A 17,262-nucleotide genomic window follows, 5' to 3' on the forward strand; every position below is an offset into this window, starting at 1 on the left:
ATAAACTTCAGCAGCATCTCCTCCTCCTGTCCTGTGTCTTCAACGATCACTGTAACGATTTTTTACTTCTTCGCTCCAAAAAGAGAATGGCTTTACACTCCACTCTCTCCTCTCCTTCTCCAACTTTACAGCTACCACCACTCTTTTCTTCGACTCGTCCACTTAAGTCTCGAGCTCTGCTCCTCAATTTGAACTCATTTACAAATTCTGCCACTCGCTCTCTCCGCCTCCTCTCCACCCGCCGTCTCTCTCCGGTTACCGCGGCAGTCTCTGCTGCAGAAACCACAGGCTCCACTGGAACCGATTCAGGGGAGAAAAAACCGTTGTTCGAAGTCAAAGACTTGACCGCTGTGATTGCTGAGTCGAAACAGGAGATTCCTAAAGGCGTAAACGTTCTGGTTTATGAAGGCGAGGTTAGTTAATAATAATAATAATAATAATTGATGTTTTATTTTATAAAGAAATGAAATTCAGTTAATTAATTATGTGGGTGTTTTTTAATTTTTGAATAGGTTCACGCTATTATGGGAAAAATGGGTCTGGTAAGAGCACATTTTCAAAGGTTAGTACTTTATGTTAGTGTTAATCGTGATTAATAGAATTAAGGATTTAATTGTGTTAGTTTTAATGGGTTTTTGTTAATTTTTGTACGGTACTCGTTGGGCATCCGGATTATGAAGTAACAGGAAGGAGTGTAGTGTTTAAAGGTGAGAACTTGCTTGATATGGAGCCAAAAGAAAGGTCATTTGCTGGGCTTTTATGAGTTTTCAGTCACCAGTTGAGATTCCTGGTGTTAACAATATTGATTTTCTTAATATGGCTTATAATGCACGGAGACGGAAACATGGTCTGCCTGCACTTGGACCTATTTAGGTATAAATACGCGATTTTTTGCTGCTCTAATTGAATGATTGTATTTATAGTTTGTTTCAGTGATATTTTGCTTTGTTGCTGCAGTTCTATGCTTATTTGTTTCCAAAACTTGAGCTTGTGAACATGAAGAGTGATTTTCTCAATAGAAATGTGAATGGAGCGGTGGTGAAAGAAAGTTGAATGAGATTTCACAACTTGCGGTAAGTTCTGACTTGTCTTGATGTTTTTAAGTTTTTTTGTTAGAAACAAATTGGAATGTATCAGTATTTTGAAACTAATTGCTAAATGCTCTTCATTTCTTTTCTTTTTAGAATAGATTAGTCAGAATTAACAAACAGCCTTTGCCTAGTGAAAGAGAAAATAAAGCAAAAATCTTCGAACGAGCTAGTTTTAGTTAATGAAGCTTAATTCGTTCTTGCAGATCCATTTCTGGCAAGAAGGATTATGATGTAATTTCTCTTAATGAAGAGGCTTCTCGTTTTTACAAAATCTGCAGACCCTGCTATCGAATGAAGAGGCTTCTCTTGTGTTTCCTGATCTCAAGGTTTTAGATTGATTTACACAGTGTTATAGAGTAGCTACAACTAAAAAAAAAAACCATGCCTGTTTCCTGTCATTTACCAATGAATTACATGGCTGGCGCTGCTTTGAAGGATCGTTTCTTTTTCTCCGGTTCTTTAGAATTTTTCAACTCTTGGACATTTCATTCAGTTTATGCATATTTAAAAGTCTGCAGACATCCTATTTAGCCAAAGAAAGTGTGCATTCATCTCCATGTTGATCAAACTGTAATTCCATCGAGCAAGATTCTGATCACTTGTGCTTTATTTGCGCTCTTTGGCATTGATTTGTGGTATTGGTTTTACCATTCTAAGCCAATCCCAGTCACAGCTTTAGGTCCACTCCCTCAGTTACCACAGTTCACAATGTCTGGCTGTGTTATTGCTCTAATCCCAGTCTATCAGCCCAGACCAACTGGTTCTCATGCTGTGCAACACTATCTGTTCGGAACAGACAACTGCTAGCTTCAACAGTAAGAACTGCGAGAGACAGGAGAGATTAAGAGTCTGTCTTGTACGAAAATCAAACATTAAAAGGATGTTGGGTCATGATTTGCCACGAGTTCTGGTTGAGGGATGTGGTTCTTAATACTCGCGTCTCGGCACCTTGAGATAATCTCCATGGATAAATGTCTATGCTTTACTATGTTCTTGGTAATATCTTGGACTGGGTTGTTTTCCTTGAGATATTATCTTTGTAGATAATATATTTTTAAACCCATGGGTTTTGGGTGAGCATCAGACTAGTTGCAAGCCGTTTATAATTATATTCATCCATGGGGGAGATTTTTAAACTAATATGCATCCAAAGCATTCGATTGATTATGTTGTAATTTTACCGGCAATCCTTTTTCTGTGGAATTAAAATTAAAATAATCCACCATTAATCCCTTCACTCACAATTTTCTAGTAATTTATTGCAACCTTCCCTCCTTCTGAAATGTGTTTGGTTATATAGCATTCAATATCCATAAATTCATAAAAAAAACCTTGGAAATTTTTAATATAAATACAAAAAACAGTGCATGTAAATACAAATATGGTAAGTTAGATTTTTTGTGAATTATTGGAAAATTATTCTTTTACACTAATAATCAAGTGCTTTTTTTCTTCTTCCAAATTTATCATTACAATGTTCATATTTGACAGTCTCAAATTTAACATTAAATACACTTTAACACGAAAAAATAAAAAATAAAATCATCCTAGTATGAACTTTTAACTTTAATTAATTATTATACTATACAATAACAATGATGTGCATCCTGGTATTTTATTTCAAATATATCTTAAAAAAACTTTAATTAAGGTTATTAATGTTATTCTAATGAATGTTTTAGGATATATAATAACATTATTGCAATCATTGTTGTAAAATTGGACAAACTTGACGGGTAAATTAGAAACTTGGTTTATCTGTGGTTTGAATTGAAAAAATAAAAATAAAATTTAGTTAATTCAATAACTCAGGTTAACTTGCTAATTTAAATAACTCATATGTAATCCAATCAAAATCCTATTATTAATTTATTTAATTATTTTAATATTTTATTTTGATAAAAAATATTGTTTTTGATTATTAATTTTTTTGAGTCGACCCTCTTAGCATGTAACTCAAATTTTATTTTTGATTGATCTTGAATCGGGTTTTGCGATTATAATTATTGAAAAATATTTATGGTTTCTTACTCTTGTCTCAGTATATTGGTGTTTACAACAATAATAATATATTAAAATAATTTAAAAATTTCATAAAAATTGATAAAAGGGAGAAGTGCAGTCTGCCCCCGAATACACATCAGTAATATTACTAATTGTTATAATAACAAAATCCCAAGACTGCCCTTTTCTCGAAATCAGAACAGTAAACCCCTCTTCCCCTCTCCCTTTTTCTACACCAATCTTCCTTCCTCTTAGTTCTCCCCCCCCCTTCTCTCTCAAATTCTCACTTTACACTTCTCTCCGATTCCTCGATCGGACGGTCACCAATCATCTTCCACTCATGACTCTCATGACTCCTCCTCCGTTAGACGTAACTACTAAATCTCCCACTATCTTACCATTATTTTTTCTCCCTATCTTTTTCACTTCAATTTCAATTTTGAATCAACAGGGTTTGGTTTTTCTCAATTTTGTTAAATTTAAGTGTTTGATTTCTAATCCTTGTTGCCCGTGGTTAGTTCTCTAGGGTTTCGATTAACAGATCCAAAGCTCTCACATTGACTTTTGTTTTCTGTAGCAACAAGAAGACGATGAGATGTTGGTCCCACACACTGAATTTACTGAGGGACCTCAGCCTATGGAAGGTGCACTTGATTTTCTGTTTGGTTCCTGAGAAGTTGATATCTTTTCATTGTTTTTTATGCGTTTTACCGAGCAAATGTGGCAGTAAAGGTCGTATCTTTTTTAGGATTGAAGTATGATCTTAATGCATGATTTGTTTTTTGTGCGCGGATAATCGGGTTTTTGTTTGTGAATTATGGAAATTTATTTTGGATTTGTTTAGTTATGACTTTTATTATGATCGCGGTTAATTGTTTGTAGTAGCACAAGCAGAAACAGCGACGGCAGTTGATGCACAGTCAGTGGATGATCCACCATCAGCTAGGTTTACATGGACAATTGATAATTTTTCGAGGTTTAATACTAAGAAGCTTTACTCCGATGTTTTTGTTGTTGGAGGCTACAAGTGGTACGTGGATCATTTTTTCTTCTGCTTTTTGGATAAAATGATCTCTTCTTCTTATTTGTGATGTTTAGTGCCTATTTTTTTTTATTATTTAATGGAAGTTCTGTGTGATTGTGGTGGCAGGCGGATACTGGTTTTTCCAAAGGGGAACAATGTGGATCATTTATCCATGTATTTAGATGTTGCAGATTCAACTAATTTGCCATATGGGTGGAGTCGATATGCGCAGTTTAGCTTGACTGTCATCAATCAACTTCACCAAAAATATTCAATTCGGAAAGGTATTGTCCCGCTACTGGTGCACTTGAACTGTCCTTTTCTCCTTCGAAATCTCTTTATTAATATCCTGGCGTTAAGGGTATCTTGACTGTTCCACACAACCTTCGTTGGTGCATGTTTTTGCGTAATCACACAATACTATTTTTCCTTTTCTAAACTGGTGTCATCAATGGAACATAACCTGTTATCAGTATTTTGACTGACAAATCAGTTTGCTCCTAATTTATCTTTATATAAGGCATCATTCAATTAATGTTCTGCTTTTAATGTTTTCTTTTCACTATTTTGCTGTGGTTCTTGTGGATGTAGTCCTCTCGGAGCATTGGTGAACTTTATCTGATATCAAATTACTTGTCTACAGATGAGCTGTACTTGTATCAAATCTGTGTCTGATATTGTTAGCTCCGCACACATGTCTGGTCATGTATGATAGTCTTTTAGGTTCATTTGGAATGACATCTGGAAGTCTTGAACATTAGATATGTTGGTGGAAAATATGAGAGGGCTGCTTGTACTAAATTTGGTCTACGTGATTAACTTGAACTAAAAATGCTTAATTTAGGATATTACCAGTATAAAAAGGAATATAATTTCTGCTCGCAGGGGGCATTTCGTGTGTTTTAACTAATGTGCACAAGATAGGGCGCATTGCTTGTTGACATTGACAAAATGGCTAATAGCTACGTTATAGGTTGGAATCCTGATCATTTCATGTTTAAATGTCCAAAAATAGGGCTTTCAATGATATTTACCCTCCCACCATAATGAACTTCATTGGGAATGTAACAGGCAATGACCTATCAAATAACATTGTTTGTTAGTTAATGTAAGCTAGTCATCCAGTGTTACTTGTGTGGTGTCTACCAAAGTCTTGTAAGTACCTGCTTGGATATGTTGAATTTTGAAATGCTTCAAAAGTACTTTTCAGTATCCAAATTTGTTAGATATGGTTGTGCCAGCTATATTGAAGCACCTTTTCTTCATAAATAAGGGAGGTAAAGAGATTGAGACATGTATCAAGTAGAAGACATGTTGCTTGGTGTCTGTAAACATGAACCTTGGATTATGTTGACATTGGAACGGTGATTGATTGGTCAAACGTGCTTAATATGCTGTTCAGAAGAAACATGGTATTTTGTAGTTTCCTTGGAATTGGTAAAGGATGTAAAAGTGCTGGGTTAGGTGCAGTCTAAATGTAACCTGGTATATGGAAACAGGAGATGCACCTTGTAACAGCATGAAGAAATTCATTATTGATTGCTGGTCCTAAAAGAAATGGACATAAATGCATATTTCCTTGGGACATAGGTGGTCATGATGGTCCTCTGTTTCTTTGTCAGACACGCAGCACCAGTTCAATGCACGTGAGAGTGATTGGGGCTTCACTTCATTTATGCCACTTGGGGAATTGTATGACCCTGGGAGAGGGTATCTTGTAAATGACTCATGCATAGTTGAAGCTGATGTTGCTGTTCGTAGGGTTATTGATTACTGGTCACATGATTCAAAAAAGGAGACCGGTTATGTTGGTCTCAAGAACCAAGGAGCTACATGCTACATGAACTCTCTCCTTCAAACGCTGTATCATATTCCTTATTTTAGAAAGGTTAGTGTATTCTACTTTCCATAGTTGAACTATTGAAATTACAAAGAGGGATTTCTTCTTCTTCTTAAAAAAAAACTATTGAAATTATGCACAAGCCCCATTACATGAAATGTTAATTGCAGGCTGTATATCATATGCCAACAACTGAGAATGATATCCCATCAGGGAGCATTCCACTGGCGTTGCAGAGTTTGTTTTATAAACTTCAATACAGTGACACTAGTGTAGCAACAAAAGAGTTGACAAAGTCTTTCGGCTGGGATACATATGACTCTTTCATGCAGCATGATGTCCAAGAACTTAATAGGGTTCTTTCTGAAAAGCTTGAAGATAAAATGAAGGTGTGGGGGCTATATAGTCTTAGAATTTTTTTGTTCATTGCTAAAATGTATGAAGGATTATTGAAGTCACATTCCTTTTTAATTACTGGTTCAGGGAACTGTCGTGGAGGGCACTATACAACAGTTATTTGAAGGGCACCATATGAATTATATTGAATGCATCAATGTTGACTATAAGTCGACAAGAAAGGAGTCATTTTATGGTACAGATTTTTGTTACAGAGGATAATAGTAATTTATCTGAGATTCATCTTGTGGACCTAACAGAATATTTTTTTTATATATATATATATATATATATATATATATATAATCGTAGATCTTCAGCTTGATGTCAAAGGCTGTCGAGATGTTTATGCTTCTTTTGATAAGTACGTGGAGGTGGAACGTCTTGAGGGTGACAATAAGTACCATGCTGAACAACATGGATTGCAGGTGAGATGCTTTTAAAACTCTTGAACTTTGAGCTTTTGTATGTTTTAACTTGTTCGTAAATGCATTTAAAAAAAATGCTGCATTTTAGTTTTTAGTACATTAAGGTTCGAATAAGCTGTTATTTGGCATGTATGGCTTGTTTACTTGCCGCCACAAGTGTTTTTGTTTTTTTTTTGATTTGTCATTTCCATTTGTTCCTTCCAAAGTGGATAACCAATTGATTGACTAGTCCATCTCTTCCTACAATTTGTTTTTTAAACTGCTTTGCAAATGCCTTTTAGTTTTTGCTGGGTTTGCTCTTTGACAGATGTTTTCTGATATGCTCACCTTTGGATGTTTTCAGGATGCTAGGAAGGGTGTCCTATTCATTGACTTCCCCCCTGTTCTCCAACTTCAACTTAAAAGGTTTGAGTATGATTTTATGCGGGATACGATGGTGAAGGTTAGTACTTAACTAGAATTATTTTCTTTTATGGGCTGCACATGGTTGGCTTGTGTTGGTTCATCACTCCATTTGTCTTCAATATGCACAACAAGGGAAATGTTCTCTTATTGTTTGATACTCTTTTTATGGGTTTAACTAGATGATTGTAGATAGTGCTTCACCTATTTACTTATTTCTGCAGATAAATGATCGCTATGAGTTCCCTTTGCAACTTGATCTGGATAGAGAGAATGGAAAATATTTATCACCTGAGGCCGACTGCAGTGTCCGCAATCTCTACACCCTTCACAGGTATCAACTTTCCCATGCTATCTTGCTGCATTTATTATTGTATGGCTTGAATGACAAGATGGAACCCTTACCTTGCTGCTGATATCTTCTTTATTGATGAAATGTTTTCATACAATTTGGTTAACGACATCAGTCATTATTTTTTAATCTTTCTTTTGTTTTCTTTTTTTGCAGTGTTTTGGTTCACAGTGGCGGCGTGCATGGTGGACACTACTATGCTTATATCAGACCAACTCTATCAGATCAGTGGTAGGCATTCTATATATATATATATATATATATCCTTGCTTTTATTATTATTTTTTTAAATTATCAAGTCTGGAAGGAAATGAGAGTCTCTTAGGCTGCTCCCCCCCGCTGTATTTTATATCATCTTCATTTTGTTGAATGAAACTGCATTAGTTAGTATATGTCCTTTTCTCAAGATCAACTCCACCACCATTTCATCTTACTGGCATGCTTTAATTTGGGTTTTCGTGCATATTGTTTTAGAGCATATTCTCAAGTAGCTTCTTTGCCTTGTATTCATGAGTTCTACTGATTAGTATTTGCAATGAATCATATATTTTGGTTTGTTTGGTTGTGTCCCTCATCTCATAATTTAGAACTTTGGCATGCAGGTTCAAATTTGATGATGAGCGGGTAACCAAAGAGGATGTGAAAAGGGCATTAGAGGAGCAGTATGGTGGTGAGGAAGAGGTAAGATTGTTCATCATATTTGCTAGTTTTCGTTTACTTCCAGTTCATTTGAATAATCTGTGTTCCCTGTTTTTTATCCAACAGTTACCACAGACAAATCCTGGCTTTAACAACTCTCCCTTCAAGTTTACAAAATACTCGAATGCTTATATGCTTGTGTATATACGTGAAAGTGACAAGGAAAAAGTAATCTGTAATGTGGATGAGAAGGATATTGCAGAGCACCTCAGGGTGAGATGTTGATTAATTTTTTTATCTAATAAATTTGTGTTTTCATGTCCTGCTTTACAAACAATGTTATTGTTGTGCACTGCAAATATTTCATTTCAGATAAGACTGAAGAAAGAACAGGAAGAGAAAGAGCAAAAGAGAAAGGAAAAAGCTGAGGCCCACTTGTACACTATCATAAAGGTTACATCTCTCTCTCTCTCTCAAACTCACACATGCCTATTGCCCAGATGCATTCACAAATTAAATGATGTTGTTTATTAATGTTACTGGTATATCATAGGATCTAGATTTCTTTGAAAATCAATTACTGATGCAGTTATTCTATGCCTTTAGGTTGCACGTAGTGAGGATCTACTTGAACAGATTGGCAAAGATGTATATTTTGATCTCGTGGATCATGACAAAGTTCGTAGTTTCCGTATCCAGAAACAAATAACCTTTAACCTTTTCAAGGTACTCCATTTTTCTTGGTTAATCTATCATTTGGAAACCGTGGCTTGATTTTCATGTCTGCAGCCACTTTTGTTGATGCCTTGTCTCTGAATTTTTTAATGTACTGACAAGTGTACACAAGTGAGGGCTCAAACATGCTGACAGTTGCACCAAAGGTGTTATTGTCTGGCATATTATTAAAATCAAGCATACAAGTGAGCGCTCAAACATGCTGATGGTTGCCCAAAGGTGCTATCATCTGGAATATTTTTAAATTTACAAGCATATAACAAAGTGTGTTGGTTCCTTCTAGGGAGCAGTCACTTCATAAAGCACACATTTTTCATTATTTTCCCTCCCATGATCCTGTTTCAAAATGAGTGATATTTGGATGATGGTCTGCCATGTGCATCAATGTTCAACAGCGAGGATATCAACTTTGATACTGTAATGGAGCACCCATCCTAAAAGTTGAAGCCAGCACAGTGCATGTACACTATATGACCTATAAGGGGCCATACCAATACCAAGTTTCATAATTAACCAATATTTGGCCCTCAGTATTAGTAACTCTTTCTTGGACCTTCTTCTTTGTGAGAGTCTTCCTATCAATTTTATGGTACAAAAGGTTCTTGTATCTTATTTTCCATTGTTTTGTTAGTAAAATTCTAATGACGACTATGAATACTGATTGCATATTTTCTTGAAACGTTTGTCATTGGCAGTTGCATTCATTTGGGTCTTTCTAACTGATGGTATTCTAATTCTTTTCACAGGAAGAAGTTGCTAAAGAATTTGGTATTCCAGTGCAATTTCAACGTTTTTGGCTGTGGGCAAAACGACAAAATCATACATACCGTCCAAATCGGCCACTGACTCCTCAGGAGGAATCACAATCTGTAAGTAAATATTGATTCTCTGTGTTGCTTGGTCATTGCTAAAGATGCTATTGTGCTATTGTATACATCTTGATTCTCAGGATAATTATGCATACAGACATGTTAATATAGATGTTGCCCCTCCATGAACAAGAACTTTTGTGTTACACCAGAGATATGTAAAATTGAATCTTAGGTCCCTCTCAAATGTCCAAATTCATTATGTTGTTTTGTTTCTTTTGTTCCTAAATGAGAATCCCAGATACCAAATGACCAGACCAAACTGAACCTACAGTCCTATAAACTTTGATTGTTCTGTAGAAGTTTATCTACTTCTGAGTGGTTCAGACCCATAAATATTTAAATGTGTGCTCATAGTAGTATTAGCGTTAGGGGGCACTTGTCTGTTTTATTGTCATAATGACTGGAGGCATTGTAGGTTGGACAATTGAGAGAGGTTTCTAATAAGGCAAATAATGCAGAGCTGAAGTTGTTTCTGGAAGTAGAAGTTGGGCAGGTTTGTTATATACTTTTATCATATTCCATTGATTCTTTTTAATGCTTTTTTAGGTGTATGGTGATTTTATTATTTGATCTCTTTCTATAATGGATCTCTCTAATAATCCAGGATTCGCGACCTGTTCCTCCACCTGAGAAGACTAAAGAGGATATCCTTCTTTTCTTTAAACTTTATGATCCATCAAAAGAGAAACTCCGGTATTCCCACTTAGAATTCACTGTAGTTAGGAATCACATGCACGATTACTGTTGCTGAACATCTTTGATGACAGGTATGTTGGGAGGCTGTTTGTGAAGGGCAGTGGTAAACCATTGGAGATCCTGACAAAATTAAATGAAATGGCTGGCTTTGCTCCTGACCAGGAGATTGAACTTTATGAGGTTAGTCTTCCACATTTAGTGTGAAGTTTAACTCTATTCTGTTTGCGGTGTTTAAGGCATAAATTCTGTTTAAGGCATCAAATATTTAGTTTCAGCAAATAACTTACCATTCTTTTTTTGTATTCAGGAAATAAAATTTGAACCTAATGTCATGTGTGAACACATTGACAAGAGGCTCACTTTTCGTTCTAGCCAGGTACATAAAATCGACTTCTAAATGCGAAGCTCTTATGATTAATTTCTTTAGCAAATTACTTAGTCTTCAATTTGGTATTCACTCCTGGTTACTTTTGCAGCTTGAAGATGGAGATATTGTTTGCTTTCAGAAACCCCCTCAAATGGGAAGCAATGAACAGTGCCGCTACCCTGATGTGCCTTCATTCCTCGAGTATATGCACAATCGCCAGGTATGCCATGGTTTGATAAGAGAGAATTTCCCATGCTGTTCGACAGTACATTTTGCTGTTCAAAACTTGATTTCTGTACTACCATGACTTGGTAGTTTTCATTCTGCTTGCTGGCTGCTTGGCATGTGGTGTAATGGCACATTTTCAAACCATAGTTGTCAGACTTGGCACGAAAAGAGGCCGGGTAACTGGTTCTACCAGGCAGGTCTGCAATTTCCCTTTTTTGCCAGTAAAAGGAATGCAAAAAAAAGAAGATTTGAGCAGTTATTCTGCAACATAAAATTTTAAGAATAAAAAAGAATGGAAATAGTAAAGAATCTTGTTTCAAAAGTATATGACGATATTCTTGTTTTGATTCCCCCCTCTATTTGTTTCTTGCAAGATCTGTAATTGAATAAAAACCAAAAATTACAAGATTTTTTGGACTATAGGTCCACTTCGAGACACGGAGAACACATTATTGAAGGCTAGTGGACGGTCACAATCTAGAAGAATGAAATTCCAAAACCATTAACAATAACAGTCTCAGGAGTTGAATACAGCATCAGCAAAGAATCTGAATGAAGAAGACCTAAATTGGCATAGAAAACCTAACTCGACTAGATACAGTGATGAGAAATCAAATGGAGATGAACTTGAATGCTTAACCAAGTTAGTATTGGTATCCATCTAATTCCACTGTCTATCTTATATTATAACATAAAAACAGACAATGGGTCGATGATGTGAGCTGAAATGTAGTGGTAAAGAATTAGTTTGTTTCCAGAGCTGAGTTTCCTCTGGGTTCACTTTTATATGGGAAGGAAAATAATGCCATTTAGTTCTAATTTTTGGGGTTTTGTTTTGTTTTTTTTACTTTATCTTATCCAGTTTTATGGTTGATCATGCCAGGTCTTGACCTGGTTTCACTGGGATACCTGGTCTGGGTCGCTAAAAACCCTGCCAGGTCACCTGGGTTTTTCTGGTGAATGTCTTGGACAGTTAAAATGGAAACCCAGATGGGTCCATGGCTCGAGTCTCTGGGTTCCAGAACCATCCGTCCTGGCTGGGTTTGACAACAATGCTCAAACTACGTTATCATGAGCTGCCATCTTTTAGATATATTAATACTACCATTTTTGCATATTTTGTATTCCACTACATAGGTTTTATTTTTCCTGATCTGTAGGTTGTTCGATTTCGATCTTTGGAGAAATCAAAAGAGGATGAATTTTGTCTTGAGCTGTAAGTGAATTTATAATTTGTTATCCTGGAACGCAACTAATTGGTTGAAGTCTTTATTTTGTGTTTGCTTATACTCTTTAACTATTTCAGATCAAAGCTCCACACTTATGATGATGTTGTGGAAAGAGTAGCTAACCATCTTGGCTTGGATGACCCATCCAAAATTAGGCTTACATCCCATAACTGTTACTCCCAGCAACCTAAACCTCAACCCATCAAGTACCGGGGAGTGGATCATTTATCTGATATGCTGGTGCACTACAATCAGGTATACCATAGAAGTGTAGATCTCTACCGATTCTTTTGTTTTTCTGTTCAGATAGCTGAAGTGAATTTGTATGTTTGTCTTGCTTGATAGACATCTGATATTCTATACTATGAAGTATTGGACATCCCTCTTCCAGAACTGCAAGGCCTTAAAACATTAAAGGTTGCATTTCATCATGCTACCAAGGATGAGGTAAATAATCATAACTCATTGTTTTTTTATGCAAATAATATGCATACTTTAAGTTTTGTGCTTCATGGAATCTCTTATGTTCACAGGTAGTGATTCATACCATCAGATTGCCAAAACAGAGCACTGTAGGTGATGTCATCAATGACCTTAAGACAAAGGTAAATAATCTCAACTCTTTCAGGACAAAGGAAGTTTTTAATCCGCCTCTTGTTTATACCTTTTTTGCATGATTTATTTCGTAACTCATGTGGAGGTTGCACCAACTGATGTGAATACCAATCACTTTCCCAATTGCTTCCTTCCCCCCTTGTGCCCTTTCTTTCTGGAGAAAGGAATTCACCATGTGCCTTATTATGGAATAGGTGGAGCTGTCTCATCCCAGTGCTGAACTTAGATTGCTTGAGGTTTTCTATCACAAGATCTACAAGGTATCACCTGTTTTGTAATGGTTGTTTACTTTGAAAAATATCAATTACATAGATTAGTTGTTCGCCTTCCGAAGTAAGGGTCCTGTGATTCGTTATGCTTATTTCCTCTTGTTTTTTCACTTAGAAATGCGCAAACTCTGTTCTAAATGGATGAAATGTTTTGAATCATTAATCGTTGCAAGTAATGTAGTGATTGAATCATGTGGAATTGTTTACATTATAGGTAAATAGTTTTTTGCAATCTCAATTGTTTTTATATCAGAGTTGAATTACTTGAGTTTGAGAGTGTTTGCATCACATGCTCACATATACTAGAATATGTTTTCACATGTCATGGGTGGTAAAAATGATGCACATAAAACAAATAATTTGATGAAAAACCTGCAATAGCTTACATAAAGTTCAGTTATGGTAGAGTCTAATAAAACAAACAGATGACATTCTGGAAAACATTATTGATTTGAACCAAATATCTAATGGACTCATGAGATATGGGGGTATACATGTAAAATGATTAAACCTCAAGTTTTATATGGGATGTTAGTACCACGAAGGATTTCATTTCATGACGTTTAGACCTTAAATTTACACCTTTAAGTTTATACGGCCAAACACTTAACAGCTCTTTAAAATTTAGAATATTGTCGGAGATGTCCTGAAATGTTTCCCCCAAGAGTATGAATTTGTTCAGATTTATGCTAAATCTAAAAGACGACCTGCCATGAACATATTCATCAATAATACACAGTATCTGTCTTTATATTTGTAGCTCCTAGGAATTTGAATTGATGCTTTTTACAAATGGGCGTGCATGATCTCTTAACCTGTTATGTCAACTTTTGCCTCTTTGTTGTCTTGTTTCTAAGTATGCAACCTCATCTTTTCAGATCTTTCCACATAATGAAAAAATCGAGAACATTAATGATCAATACTGGACACTACGTGCAGAGGAGGTAAGCCTATCTCAATGTGGATGAAATTGAAACATAATTATCTGTAAGCTAGATGCATTGCGGAACTGGATCTGAGTACATTATTGCTGACCATTCAGTTTGACATGGAATTATGAATTGCTTAAGCCCGCATCCCACTCCTCTCTCTTGACATGCATCAATATGCACACTATTCCGTAGATCCTTGAATTCAAATTTTTTTCAAATGCTCTAGACTAGTCCCTAACTTAAGAAAAGAAACATCTAATTCATATTCCACCTTATATATTGCTCAAGCTTCCAAGTAACCTTGGAATAGAATGGTAGCAATAGGAAAAATGATCTCTTGTTTGTCAAATATGACTGGAAAAAATTTCATTAAAGTGGAGAAATTGCAAAAAGTCTTTCAGACCTTTTTTCTCAGTTCTCATGTTTTGAACTAATTTTCTCCCTGTTCAGTATCTGTACTTGTTTGCATATTCCTTGATATAATTTGTTGATGGATGTTTCCATTAATGATGCATCTATTTTGTGACACATTGCCTCAGATACCTGAAGAAGAGAAAAACCTTGGTCCTCATGATCGTTTGATTCATGTATATCATTTCATGAAAGACACAACTCAAAACCAGGTGGTAAGTACATTTAAATTTTATTTCAACTGCATTTTGTTTGGCACTTGCTTTGATTGGCTCTCCTCCCCTATGGCAGTTATTAATTACTTTCATGTTTTGTTTTTCGAGGTATCTATGTTTCTGCCATATCTTTTTCAATGCTTGTTTGTGTTTTATATTAACAGCAGGTTCAGAATTTTGGAGAACCATTTTTCCTGGTCATTCATGAGGGCGAGGCTTTAGCTGACGTCAAAATGCGTGTACAGAGAAAATTGCAGGTTCCTGATGAAGAATTTTCAAAGGTATTATTTAATTACAGAAGTAATCATTGATGCACTATATATGGTAGACCATCTGCACTTTTCACATTTCATTGCATTTCCATGGTTGAGACAGACAGTATTTCACCACGTATCATGCTAACAAAATTAGTTTTCTGGAGATGCAAGCTTTTGTTTCTTTATTTGTAATTTTTTTGGTCTTTTTTTGTGTGCAGTGGAAGTTTGCATTTTTGTCACTAGGTCGCCCCGAGTACCTTCAAGACTCAGACATTGTGTCCAATCGTTTTCAGGTCCCCCACTCTCACATGCCTGCCATTTTTCATGGGCACTGACATGACAACTTTTCTTATTATTTTATGCTTTACATTTTCTGTTTGGTTCAGAGAAGGGACATTTATGGTGCCTGGGAGCAATATCTTGGACTCGAGCATTCTGACAATGCTCCCAAAAGGTCATATGCTGCTAATCAGGTATTTACTTGTCTTGTAATTTGCAGTAAGCATTAAGCTTATAGCCAAGGTTATTGGGTGAGCTAAAAAATGATAGTTGAAATTATAATGGCAGATGATGATTTAAGAACCACCAATAAAATGCACTGTATGCACTTTGATGATAATGAATTCCGTTCCTCAAAAGCTTTGTTCTGACCTTGTCTTCAATTTGCAGAATCGTCATACATTTGAGAAGCCGGTAAAAATCTACAATTAGGAAGCAATGAGGAAGTAACACGAGTGCATCAAGTGACTTTAATACCCTGTTTGCATACAAAATGAGCAAACAAGGAAGAAACAGGCTTTCAAGCAGTGCAAAGCAGTGGGTTTTGATAGATGTGTAATTCTTTCATGTAGGGAGAGGGTAAACTTATGCCTAAGAACTGCGTTCCCTCAATAGTTTTGACCTCTCTCTTGCACTCGGCTCTCGGGTGTAGTAGATGACATTTGATCCTTAAATCCATTGTAATTTAGTACATAAGATTTTGATATGGGGAATGTATAGAGGGTATAGGTGTGTGTTCTTAAGTTATTGTCTTTCCTTTCGCAATCATCCCTTTTGTGGATTTCCCTAGATGTATTAGAGAATCATTTGAGTCTCCTTTTGAGGCACATGTATAATTTGTTGTTTGTTTACTTGTTCTTGGCTTCCCTGTTTTTCTGCAAATGAAACACCAATTCCCTTCAAACCGATCCTCAGTTTCCTCTTTAGTCTTCCTCTTTCTCTGTCTCATACCCGAGGTTAACCTTCAGCCAGGTCGGCCAAAATGGAATCAGCTTGGATCAAATTAGAGCTGCCACACTTTCCTTGTGTCATTCCTCCTTCATGTTTGATGTGCAACTGACAAATTACTTTCTTATGGAATTGATTAAGGGTTGCATGCAAACAGCCAAATAATTGCTGGCTCTTGTCTGCCACTTGGATGGTAAGCAATCGACTTCGAATAAGGGTCTCTGTGATTTTGGCACGTGTTGCTAGGTCGGCGGCTAGGTCTGGTGGCTGTGGTGTTGATTGCCTCCCGCTCAACCTTGTTTAAAGCATTGGTATAAACAGCAGCAACCTCAACTGGGCCCGGCTGCCAGAGATTGTATTTGTTTTTGAACGGCCAAGGGCAGCTTTTACGACAGATTTTCCTTTCGGATTAGTTTTAAACAAAAGCTAGACATTTGTTTCGAACTCGAACATGAGAGGAATCATGTGAAAACAGTGTTTAAATTGATACATGCTTTTAGTGTGCAGAGTAGTCTGGTTTCACATCGAAGTGTTTGGGTAACATATGCGATCGAGATTGAAAGTGAATCTCCAGGCCATCATCTCAACCATTTGTCGGTGGACTAGAAGTGTTATAGTTGTTACAAGATAACCAAAATCCCATAAACAAATTAAATAAACCAAATAGCCATTGTACAAATTAAATAAACTGTTATAAAAACTTTAATTACAACTAAAGATAAGCAGCGAAGAAAAGGATAAACAGTGTTTGAGAAAAATAAAAGTTGTTAAAATGGTGATTTCACTCATAAAATCGTACTATAAAATCACAAAAAACCGCGATTTATTTCTTCTCAGAGGGGTTGGTGAGGTATAATATTGGGGTTAATATTCTCCAAAGTGAAGTACTCTCAAAAGTCAAAACTTGTCAACCCCCGCTAAATAGTAGGTCCCATCGCCGAAAACTATTCACAGATGGGGTGTTTCCAAAAAGGTGCCGTTCCAGCTATATGATATACTGTTATAAAAACTTTAATTACAGCTAAAGATAAGC

At 36.0% G+C, this 17,262-nt stretch overlaps 1 protein-coding gene and 1 long non-coding RNA gene across 5 annotated transcripts; both read left to right on the top strand.

Annotated features, from left to right (window-relative positions):
* Position 1: 1 nt before the first annotated feature.
* LOC18102789 (uncharacterized) lies at positions 2-2,174 on the top strand. Of its 2 annotated transcripts, none has more exons than XR_002984132.2 (5): positions 2-413; positions 513-562; positions 687-873; positions 958-1,073; positions 1,295-2,174. It is a non-coding gene; the product is annotated as an uncharacterized LOC18102789 (long non-coding RNA). The 2 variants fall into 2 exon arrangements; XR_002984131.2 differs by having other exon boundaries at positions 3-413; positions 681-873.
* A 1,102-nt stretch (positions 2,175-3,276) lies between these two features.
* On the top strand, positions 3,277-16,132 carry LOC7491593 (ubiquitin C-terminal hydrolase 12). 3 transcript variants are annotated; one of them, XM_024610032.2, is made up of 32 exons: positions 3,277-3,465; positions 3,673-3,739; positions 3,978-4,125; positions 4,246-4,403; positions 5,742-6,007; positions 6,130-6,348; positions 6,443-6,551; positions 6,668-6,783; positions 7,127-7,225; positions 7,410-7,519; positions 7,694-7,768; positions 8,140-8,218; positions 8,303-8,449; positions 8,549-8,629; positions 8,783-8,902; positions 9,658-9,780; positions 10,199-10,276; positions 10,388-10,476; positions 10,551-10,659; positions 10,787-10,855; positions 10,956-11,066; positions 12,235-12,290; positions 12,381-12,558; positions 12,649-12,750; positions 12,837-12,908; positions 13,113-13,178; positions 14,066-14,131; positions 14,659-14,745; positions 14,913-15,026; positions 15,221-15,295; positions 15,389-15,475; positions 15,672-16,132. In XM_024610032.2, the coding sequence occupies exons 1-32, from the start codon at positions 3,436-3,438 to the stop codon at positions 15,711-15,713; spliced, it is 3,348 nt and encodes a 1,115-aa protein (XP_024465800.1). In that variant the 5' UTR covers positions 3,277-3,435; the 3' UTR covers positions 15,714-16,132. The 3 variants fall into 3 exon arrangements, with proteins under 3 accessions (XP_024465800.1, XP_024465799.1, XP_002316470.1); XM_024610031.2 differs by having other exon boundaries at positions 3,981-4,125; positions 14,910-15,026; XM_002316434.4 differs by having other exon boundaries at positions 3,278-3,465; positions 14,910-15,026.
* The last annotated feature ends 1,130 nt before the right edge of the window (positions 16,133-17,262 follow it).

The sequence above is a fragment of the Populus trichocarpa genome, chromosome 10 (genome assembly GCF_000002775.5).
Source record: "Populus trichocarpa isolate Nisqually-1 chromosome 10, P.trichocarpa_v4.1, whole genome shotgun sequence".
NCBI lineage: Eukaryota > Viridiplantae > Streptophyta > Magnoliopsida > Malpighiales > Salicaceae > Populus > Populus trichocarpa.

What these genes read in the sequence shown, in the direction of transcription:
- LOC7491593 (XM_002316434.4), top strand. Translation starts at nt 3,436, where the DNA reads ATGACTCTCATGACTCCTCCTCCGTTAGAC. An exon ending in GTTGTTGGAGGCTACAAGTG is followed by an intron (nt 4,126 to 4,245) that starts GTACGTGGATCA and finishes TTGTGGTGGCAG; the next exon opens with GCGGATACTGGTTTTTCCAA. An exon ending in GATGAATTTTGTCTTGAGCT is followed by an intron (nt 12,291 to 12,380) that starts GTAAGTGAATTT and finishes TAACTATTTCAG; the next exon opens with ATCAAAGCTCCACACTTATG.